The 10945-nt window shown below is 54.2% G+C and overlaps 1 protein-coding gene and 1 pseudogene across 4 annotated transcripts in view; one reads left to right on the top strand and one right to left on the bottom strand.

Moving 5' to 3' along the window:
• Window positions 1-1934, top strand: part of LOC118221667 — a 4294-nt pseudogene extending 2360 nt beyond the window's left edge.
• Window positions 1935-2851: 917 nt separating this feature from the next.
• The window catches only part of LOC118221289 (stromal membrane-associated protein 1-like), a 52043-nt gene continuing 43949 nt past the window's right edge, over window positions 2852-10945 (bottom strand). For all 4 annotated transcript variants that reach the window (XM_035406232.1, XM_035406233.1, XM_035406230.1 and 1 more), the window contains 4 exons: window positions 10536-10657; window positions 5773-5962; window positions 3909-4234; window positions 2852-3017 (listed from right to left, as the gene is read on the bottom strand). In XM_035406232.1, coding sequence (XP_035262123.1) covers window positions 2883-3017; window positions 3909-4234; window positions 5773-5962; window positions 10536-10657 — 773 coding nt within the window. In that variant the 3' untranslated portion in view covers window positions 2852-2882. The remainder of the gene's footprint in view (window positions 3018-3908; window positions 4235-5772; window positions 5963-10535; window positions 10658-10945) is intronic.

Genomic DNA, 10945 nt, shown 5'->3' with positions numbered 1-10945 from the left:
GTGTGTGTGTGAGTGTGAGAGTGTGTGTGTGTGTGTGTGTGTGTGTGTGTGAGTGTGTGGGTAAGTGAGGCGTCCCCTGAGTGAAGAGATTTTCCCGGGCATTATGAGGTCAGCGTTTCCCAGCATGCCGTGCTGTGGCGGGCTGAAGCAGCAGTCGTTAGGCTCATCAGTGTCTGCAGACGTCAGTGAGGCAGAGCAGAGAGCAGCAGCAGCTGGGCTGGGCTCCGTCTTATTAACGTCAATCTGCCACACTCCCCCCCCCCCCCCCCCCAGCTCCCCCCCCCCCCCCCATCCTCAGAGCCCCCCCGCCCCCCCCCCTCCCCGTCTCAACGCATTCGCCTCACGGCGCAAATCCTCCACGCTGCGCTCCCGCACCTCCTCCTTTCCGGAAGCTTCCGTCTCCCATCCGCACAGCTGCCCACTTCCGAAAGAGCGCAGAGATCACCCCCGCTGTCCGTAGGAGGGCTGAGTGGCACCTCCTCCTTCGTCTTTGGGCACAGAGCAGGGGGGTGTCGGGGGGGGTTTGTCCATCACACAGGACGGGCTGAACGGGCTGAAGACACACAGCCCCCGGCTCCATGGGCGCAGACTGACAGGCTTAGCCGGGCGTAGCGGGTGAAAAGCTAGCGGTGGGCACTTGAGCGTGGCGTTGCCTCTGCGCACACAGTCCCCCCTCTCTGCAGAGGCTCCAGAGCGGCCACAGGCTGGCATATAAAGAGAATAAACCCCTTTATATTAATATGAGGACGGACAGATGAAGGAGGAATGTCAAGGGACTGAATACACCCTCAACCCTTTGTGAGGTCACAAATATGACATTGGAATGTTCTTAACTGAAAATTCTAATGATGATGTCACAATCGCTGCTGGTGACTGAAAGCAACAGAGTTCTAGAACACTGACTTGGAATAAATAAATAAAAAACATGCCAAAATAAACCTACTCTTCTACAACAGACGAAAGTTATTTATATTCTGCTTTCTCTGGCGTTTATATTTCCGAAAGATCCAAGATACGCAGGAACTGTCAGCTGTCAGCACCAACAATTATACCTCTGTGGGAAGTAAAAATAAATAAATAAATAAATAAATAAAACAAACAAAAAAAACTTCTAAACAAATGGTGCCCAGCCATTCAGTCAGGTTTCTTGTGCCATGTGATCAGCTTGGCATGGCGGTGTCGCTGTAGCCGTGTGTCCAGGGGGTTACGGAGTCGCTGGGTCTCTGTCGGGACGTTCCGGGCTGCGTTTCCTAAGCTCTCTCTCCGTTTCGCAGGTCCTGGTGTGGCACACTCGCACGGAGAAGGTGAACCTGGGGAACGAGCGATGGAAGGACTCCGTGCAGATCGAGGTGTGAGACGCGGTCCAGGCCCGGGTGAAATGGGGTCCAGGCCCGAGTTTCCTGCGCTGACATCCCCCCCCCCCTCCCCAACCCCCACAACCCCCGCAGGGGTGACTGAACTTCACTACTCTCTCCGTTTCTATGGCGGCCAGATCCTGAGACGGACAGATCTCATACTCACACACACACTGGATAAACAGAGCGGTCCTGACCATCGTCCCTGAGACAGAACACCTGGCGTTCCGTTAGGAACTGGGGAACCGTGAGGGAAAGCGGAATTCCTGATTTCGGCAGGCTGAGTGCAGGCAAGCCGGGCAGGTTACCGCGGCACCATTCGGATCGCCACGGTGCGCTGTAACCATGCAAAACCAACCGAAGGAGTCCAGCCAGCGCCGCCGTCTTCAAACGAACAGTCAGCTGGAAACAGAAAACCAAACAAACAAACAAACAAACGCTTCCGAGGCACTGAGACAAAACGGGACCACAAGCGGTTTCATGGCTATTCACTGTTTTAATGCACAGAAATGACATGTTTTCCTCTGTACTAGGCACCAGAAATGTAAACACGTTACAGAAATAAAACCTGGAAGATGAGATCTGAGTGGTGTTCCTTAAGGGCGGGGCGGGGAGACCCTGTTCTGCGTTTCGCGGAAAAACTCCTGAAACGCTCGTTTTGGGGACGCTCCGTTCGTTCCTTTTCACATCCTTACCGGACGTTCCCGTTCCCGCCCTGCCAGAGCGGCCGCCTGCCGTAGCCGAAAAGGCCCGGCGTGTCCCGTCCAGGGTCCCCCCCCCGCCCCCCGCCCCCCGCGCTGCTCTGGGACGAGCACGGTCAGTCCACAGGAAGAGGAAGTAACGGTACGGACCCAGGAGATGGCCGGCGGGGACCAAGCGGAGGGAGACGGGGTGTTTTCGGATATCTCTACCGAGGGAAACATTCAGGACATGTTCTCATACGACGCCGCCGGGGGTGGGGGTGGGGGGTGGGGGGCATGGGGGGCATGGGGGCGCCGGCGGGGGTCTGGGAGGTACACACAGGAGTGGAAATTCATGGACATGATAGCCATCGCTCATCCATTTAAATACTATTATTCACTATTGATTTGGTAATGATATATTAGACGGTTTTTTTTTATAATTGGTCCAGCAGCATCTTTGCTGATATGCTTTAAAAAAAAAAACTAAAAAAAAAAGAAAAGAAAAAAAGGAAAAGGGAAAAAAAAAGTATTTTTTTTGTTTGTTTGTTGTTTTTTTTCTTTCTTTTTTTGAAGTTTAAAATAAGATGGACGACAGTGCCGGTCTGCTTTAACTGCACGCCTCGGTCACTCGATCAACACCGACCGGCCAGAGCAGAGGCTCTTCAGAGTAATAATGACGGGATAAGAGGAGAACTGAGAGTCAGTATTTTGGGTAAAACTCAGGCTGAGGGGGCGGGGGGGGGGGGCTAGGTGTGGGCAGTGACAGAGGGGCTAGGAAACAAGGGGGGCCCCCCCCCCCCACTGCCCCCCCCCCCCCCCCTCCACGCACCCGTCCCTCCGGAGCTCACTTCCACAGCTGCGTGCTGAGGGTCTGTCCCGAGGGTGGCGGTGCCCAGCCCCCCATGGCGGTGCCCGGCTGTCCGAAACCCACGGCCCCCCCCGCCCCGTTCAGGGCCAGCCCGGACATCTGCTGGTTCACCTGAAAAGAGGAGAAAAAAAAATCAAACAGGCCTCAGAACTAGAGCAGCAAACACACACACACTCCTCCATTTTAATTCCTTACTCTCGCTAACAAACCTCATTTATTAGCCGTTTAAAAAGGAAAAAAAATAAAAAATAAAACAAGCGGCCGCATTTTCGCTTTGTTTAGACAGAACGCCGCGGCGAGCAGCGCTAACGAGCGGAGCTTCCCGCGCGAGCCTGAGAGACACCAGCGCACAGCTGCTCCGGGACCAGCGCTATGCTAATGAGGCAGAGGCTCTCCGGCTCCGCCCCCCCCCCTCATGAATATGCATGAGGCGCTATTGTGAGACGCTGCCCTTGCTTGGGAAACCTGGCCTCCGAGCGTTATCGGGGTGAGGGAAACGGCAGAGGAGAGCTCGTCTATTTTTAGCCTTCAAAAACCGCTGCGATTTACGGACATGCTCAGTGCGGTTCCGCTGTTCGTGAATTCAGACGGTTTAGAATAAAACTGCTGGGTCATGTGAAGTTAGGTGCTTTCTTAAGCGACGTGAATTTGAGCGTAAACCTTTTTTTTTTTTTTTAACTTTGTAGACACTGTTAAAATGTGAAAACAATCCCTGAGACATAAGTGAAACCAAAACACAATTGCACAAAAGAAGACGTTTTGGTTCACGTGCTGCAGAAAGAAGATGTCAGTAATCTGCAGGAGATGTCCCGGTGTCTACAGGGCTAGAGAGTTTCAAACGGTCATGTGACGCAGGTCACAACCGACAGGAGGCTCCAGCGACAGGCGCTCAGACATGCAGCTGACTACCGCACGGCTTTGGCCTCTGTCAGTGTCCCACTGAGAGACGGGTTCCCTGTGTCAGTGTCTGAGTGTCAGTACACCTGGGGGGGGGATGCTCACCTGACCGATGTTCCACTGCCCCTGCTGGCCCGGCTGCATGGCGTACATGTTCTGGGGGGGGGGCACCATGCCCCCCGCCTGCGCCCCCATCACCCCGGGCGCCAGCCCCATCACCCCGGCCGGCGCGTTTCCCATGAAGCCGTTGGGCATCGTCATGCCGACCATCATGCCCGCGTTCTGCCCCATCATGGCCGCGCCCTGCCCCAGCACCGCCCCCATCATGGTGGTGGGGGGCATGGCTCCGCCCATCCCGGGGAAGCCCTGGTAGGTGGAGGGGGGGGGCTGGGTGGGGAACTGCATTGGGGATGGTCCCATGAACATGGCAGCTGGAAAAAAACATAAAAATATGGAAATACAAATTCAGAAAGAAGAAGAAGAATAAGAATAATAGAAATTTGTTTATATAGCACCTTTCAATATGGGACCTTATTTCTGTATACTGTGGGGGGTGACCAGTACCCATGTGCAGCACCCACCTAATGATGCACACTAGCCATGCTCTTCAGAACCACACACCAGCAGGGATTATTTCACCAAAAAATAAAAATGGGGAGGGGGACAATTAGGCATGGGGGGGGTGGGGGTGGCGAGGTGAGAGCGGCAGGCCGGGAACTGTCCCGAGATGTGGGGTACGCAGACCCACCTCACATGCACCCCAAACACTGAAACCGAAGGTTTGAGGGGAATTAAAACAGGCGGAAGAAGCTCCTATTAAACCCCCAGCCACCGGATCAAAGCCACCTCAGCCTTCATTTTCCCTTTCTTCCCTTTCTGTGTTTTTTTTTTCTGTGAATCTTTTGAAACGCGTCTCCTTTTTAAGTGCGGCGGCTGAAGGTGAAGACTTCCGTTCGGCGCTCCGATGGCCGGGGAGACGAGGAGCACTTAAATAATTGATCCCCCCCCCCACCCCACCCCCCTTAAATTTGAAGAGCGATAATTGTACAGCGTCTCAGATCCACTTAGCCGCAGGGAGTGACGGAGTCGTCAGAGGGCGGGTTTTTAAGCGCTAGCTAGCGGCTGACAGGCAGACGTGCAGACGGACGCAGGCTGTGGACTGGTACTGGTGCTGCCAGGAGCCCCATGCCAGGGGAACCTCTGCAGCACGCCACTGGTGTACATACATGAATAAACGTACGAACGAAGCGTACAGCCAGAGCTGCTTACTGGAGCACGAGTCATGAGATTTGAAGTGTCTGAGCGTGTGAGGTGTGTGCGTGACTGCATGCCTGTGCGTGTCAGAGCAGATACGAGTGTGTTTATGTTTGTGTACTGTATGTGTGTGTGTGTGTGTTGTAGGTGTGTATTGTATGTGTGTGTGTGTGTGCGTGTGTATTGTATGTGTGTGTGTATTATAGTACCCGGCGCAGGCTGCTGGCCCATGCTGCTGGTGCTGTACAGGGACAGGATGGATGTGTGTGTATTGTATGTGTGTGTGTGTGTGTATTATAGTACCCTGCGCAGGCTGCTGGCCCATGCTGCTGGTGCTGTACAGGGACAGGATGGATGTGTGTGTATTGTATGTGTATGTGTGTGTGTGTGTGTGTGTATTATAGTACCCGGCGCAGGCTGCTGGCCCATGCTGCTGGTGCTGTACAGGGACAGGATGGATGTGTGTGTATTGTAGGTGTGTATAGTGTGTGTGTATTGTATGTGTGTGTGTATTATAGTACCCGGCGCTGGCTGCTGGCCCATGCTGCTGGTGCTGTACAGGGACAGGATGGATGTGTGTGTATTGTATGTGTGTGTGTGTGTGTGTATTATAGTACCCTGCGCAGGCTGCTGGCCCATGCTGCTGGTGCTGTACAGGGACAGGATGGATGTGTGTGTATTGTATGTGTGTGTGTGTGTGTGTGTATTATAGTACCCTGCGCAGGCTGCTGGCCCATGCTGCTGGTGCTGTACAGGGACAGGATGGAGTCCTTGGACAGCAGCTTCTTGGCCGAGTCGTCTGCTTTGGAGCTGCTTTCGCTGAAGAGGTCCAGATCTCCCTGGGCGGGGGCGGAACTTCCTGTTCCTGCGGTCGCCGGGACACCTGCAGCATCACTGGAGCTGGCCTGGGGGGGGGGGGGGGGGGGGGGGACAAGTGCATCATCAACACCTGCCTCTTCATCATCACATACATACAAAGACCTACACCTGCCTCTTCATCATCAAATACGTACAAATACCTACACCTGCCTCTTCATCATCACATACATACACCTGCTGCTTCGTCATCACATGCATACAAATACCGATGCCTCTTGGTCCATCAAATACGTACACATGCCTACACCTGTAAACATTTAACGTGTACGTATCTGAGCTGTGACAGCTGACTCCATCACAGAGGCATGATGGGAAAAGAACACCGTGGAGGTGGGGCTCTGGGTGAATGCAAGAGTAAAGCGCGGAGAGACGGCCTGTGATCGTCTTTTCAGCTTCTCCACCTTGCACTCGCCAGACGGGAAAGTGAGGGTGTGTGTGCGTGTGTGTGTGTGTGTGTGTGTGTGTGCATCCAGCTCCAAAGTACAACACCTGAAATAAACCCCACGACTTTCCTCTGACAGACACACGAGTGGACAGAAATACTGCCACAGACCCAATTAAGCGCCCGTCCACAGCTCTGTTTTAGAATAAAACCAGGAAGAGCGTTCACTTCATTAGCCGAAAGGGCACGGCGAGGCTCCTGGGCTGTCACAAGTGCTCACCCTGTACCCGCTACAAGGCTAAGCAACTGCAGCTACGCTGCGCGGCGGAAACAGCGAAGGCTAACGGGGTCTGTCCACCTCTTACATACACGGCATCTCTGAGGACGTGGAGACCTTGGGCCTTGCATAAGGTACAAAAAGGGCAGTCATTACTGCGTGGATAACCCAAAATGGATGGGAATAACCTCAAATTTAAGTCGACGGTCCGCAATGCATCCTGGTACTCATCATTTCACTTCAAATCCAATGCGCTGGAAGCCAAAAACAACAAAAACTGTGTCACAGTCCCAGTGCCTTCGCATTTAACTGCACCGTCAGTCAAACGGAAAGTTAATGACAACGGGCAGCCAGCATCAAATTAGAATTCAGCGGAGACGATGATTGATAAATGATAAATGCGGAGCTCGCAGTGCGCTGGCTGCCAAAATCAAAACAAAACAAAACAAAACAAAAAGACCCTGGAGCCTCTTCTCAGTGCTACAGCAGGAGGAGCAGCCAAAGGGTTAATACACTGCCCTACAGACGCTTTCAGACAGAGACACACACGCGTACACACACACACAGACAGACAGAGACACACACACACACACGCGTACACACACACACAGACACATGCACGCACACATGCACACACAGACAGACACATGCACAGACAGAGAGACAGATAGAGACACACACACACACACACAGACACAACCACACACAAACAAACACACACACACACACACACACACACAGACAGACACATGCACGCACGCACGCACACACACACACACACAGACAGACAGAGAGACAGAGACACACACGCATACACACACACAGACAGACACATGCACGCGTACACGCACACACACACAGACAGACACATGCACGCGTACACACACACACACACAGACAGACACATGCACGCACACACACACACACACAGACAGACACACACACACACACACACAGACAGACAGAGAGACAGACAGAGACACACACACACACACACACAGACAGACACATGCACGCACACACACACACACACACACACAGACAGAGAGACAGACAGAGACACACACACACACACACACAGACAGACAGACCGAGACACACACACACGTACACACACACACACGCATGCACACTCACGCTCACACTCACAAGCTCAGACACAGAGACACAGACAGAGAGACAGAGACACACACACACGTACACACACACACAAACGGGCACACACACACACACTCTCTCACACACTCACACTAACACACAGTTAAAGTGATAGACTAGTCAGTGTAAACCCAGCAGAAGCCGAGGGGCTGGTGAATTATCCTGGCAGCTGTGAGAAGCTCAAAGGCCTGCTGACAAAATGATTTTACAGAACGACACGAGCACATCTCTCCCCTCCGTCTAACAGGATGTGATCCTTACGGGCGCTCAGTGGGGGTGGGGGGGGGGGGGAGCAGCGAGCGTGGGGTATGAATAATGTATACGGGGGGGGGGGGGGGGGGGTGTCAGACGCACTGTACGAATCTCAGATTCTCTCTCTCTCTCTCAAGTGCAGCCTGGCTGGAGAGAGCGGGGTGGGAGCATCAGCAAACCTCACACCCAGCCTCGCATCCCATAATGCACCCTGGCCGTCCGTCGGCTCCTCTTCCTCGTCCTGCACGCCCTGACCACAGTCCTCTTCCTCGTCCTGCACGCGGTCCTCTTCCTCGTTTAAACGAGTCCCGTTTCCCCTCGTACATAAACAGGAGCGCACACACCTCACCCCCAAAAACGAACGATGAAGACTCCTCACCGGATTGCCCAGCCAGGACCTCCAGACCTCAGCCTGCCTACAGTCATCCACATTCTAATAAAGAGAATGAAGCAGTGTTTGGCGCGTGCCTGAAGAAGAGCGAGATTTTCCCGCTTTCCAGTTCTGGAACTTTCCGCTCGCTGAGCACATCGCTCCGCCTACGGAGACGGAATTTTCTGGAAAAAACTTGTTTTTCCCCTGAAAAACGCAAGAGAAAGCGGCTCAATAGGCAATCGAGCGAAGCAGCGGAACGGTGCGATCGATTCCCCGCGCGCACACAGGCACACACACACAAGCACACAGACACACACACACACACACACACACACACACACACACACAGAGAGACACACACACACACACACACACACACACACAAGCACACAGACACACATACGCACACACACACACACACACACACACACAGACACAGACACAGACACACACACACACACACACACAAGCACACAGACACACATACGCATGCGCACACACACACACACACACACAGAGACACACACACACACACACACACAGACACACACACACACACACAGAGACACACACACACACACACACACACAGACACACACACACACACACACAGACACGCACACACACACACACACACACACAGAGCAGCGATGCCGTCGAGCTCCTGGAGATAATGACTCTCGTAAAGAGGAGAAGCCGTTTTGAGCGTGAGCGGCAGAGTAATGGCGCTAATGTGGCCGCGCGGCGGTTTAGCACGCGTGCGGAAGCGCGCGTCGCCGGGGGAACGCGCGGGGACCGGGGGGGAACGCCAGACCTACCGCTCGTGGCCGGTAAACCGCGCGGCGCAGGCGGCCCGTCGCCCCCTGCAGGCAGAAGCGGGGCGGCTCTCCGCTCACACGTCTGAGAGAAGCGCTCGGCTGGACAGGCTTCTCATCAGCGCTGCTCCCAGGGGAGCTCCAGGGCTGCTGCTCTCACCGGAATCAGCCGAGCTTTTCAGAGCAGCGCTTTCAGTGTTCACTGCACGCACACACACGCATGCCCACACACACACACACACACATGCATGTGCACACACACAGACACACACACGCATGCGCACACACACATGCACACACACACACACACACACGCACACACACACACACACGCAGCTCCTGTGTAATGCATGCACTGGACTGTAATGTGCTGGGAGGACGCATTTAACATGAGCACAGTGATGTAGCATGCTGGGGATACATTTTGCAGGCGCACAGGGGTTTGTGTTGGGGACCCATTTCGCAGGCGCACAGGGGTGCATGTTGGGGACACATTTCGCAGGCGCACAGCGGTGTAAACGAATGAGGAAGCGGTCTGCAGAGGCTTCAGTCCGGACTCAGACTGCGTTTCGGCACCGTGCAGAGAGAGAAAGCACAGAAAGCTTTTGTGATGTCACTCCGTGTGCCACTGCACATGCTCACTCCCCCCCCCCCCCCCCCCCCGTATGACCCCACTACCTGTTTAATCCACGTCTCTCGCTGCAGTCAGCGCTAACTGGAGCGGTCAGCGCTAACTACGCCGCGGAACTGAGCCAGGCAGTCCAGCCTTTCCTTCTCTCTTGTGTTGTATTTAGGAGCTGCGGAGGGGAGGGGAGGGGAGGGGAGGGGAGGGGAGGGGAGGGGGGGTGGGTACTTCCTTTCCCAGAGCTCCCTCTCTGCTCAGCCTGCAGAAGCGGACGGGTGGGGGTGGGGGGGGGCGAGGGGGGCATGTGGCTGGCTCAGATACGACACAATGAGCCGCTGTCTCTGCCTCACAAAGACTGTTTGTGCCACCCAGTCGCCCCGCTGAATTACCAGCCCTGTGGGGGGGGGGGGGGTCAGTCCTGAGAGACGGACGGAATACTGAGAGGAGGGGCTGGATGGAATGGAATTAGTGACCGGTGAGCAGATAGAATGGTATCACAGACAGGTGTATTAATGATGTATTACAGGGGTAATGTATATAATGAGCTATCACAGACAGGTGTGTGGAATGTGTGGTTATCACAGACAGGTGTGCGGAATGTGTGGTAACACAGACAGGTGTGTGGAATGTGTGGTTATCACAGACAGGTGTGCGGAGTGTGTGGTTATGTTAATCACAGACACAGGTGTGGGGATGGTATGGCAGGTGTGAAGTTACCTGAGAGAACTGTGTGTGGGTGGAGGGGAGGGGGTTGGACACCATGGGCCCGAAGATGTCGAGGTCGTCGCTGAGGGTCGCCGTGGCGGAGGGGCCGTTGGCAGCAGAGACCGCCGGGGTGTCTGGGAAGAGGAGGAGGAGGAGGAAGAGAGATGAAAGATCAAACTTCACCAGTTCCACACCCCAAAATTAAAGCGACACTAAAGTCCATGTAATCTTTACGGTTTACACGTATGCAAACAGAATTGCATGTTTCCTAGTTTCCCTGCTTTAAGAGCAGAGATGCACATAGTCCACACAAAAGCAGTACTATGAGAGCACCCTAAAGAACCAGGAGAGAACCTTGAATTACACTGAAATGAGAACCCTAAAGAACCCGGAGAGAACCCTGCACTGCACTGAGATGCTGC

Source organism: Anguilla anguilla, chromosome 2, assembly GCF_013347855.1.
Source record: "Anguilla anguilla isolate fAngAng1 chromosome 2, fAngAng1.pri, whole genome shotgun sequence".
NCBI lineage: Eukaryota > Metazoa > Chordata > Actinopteri > Anguilliformes > Anguillidae > Anguilla > Anguilla anguilla.
This window is presented reverse-complemented; position numbering and strand designations above follow the sequence as displayed.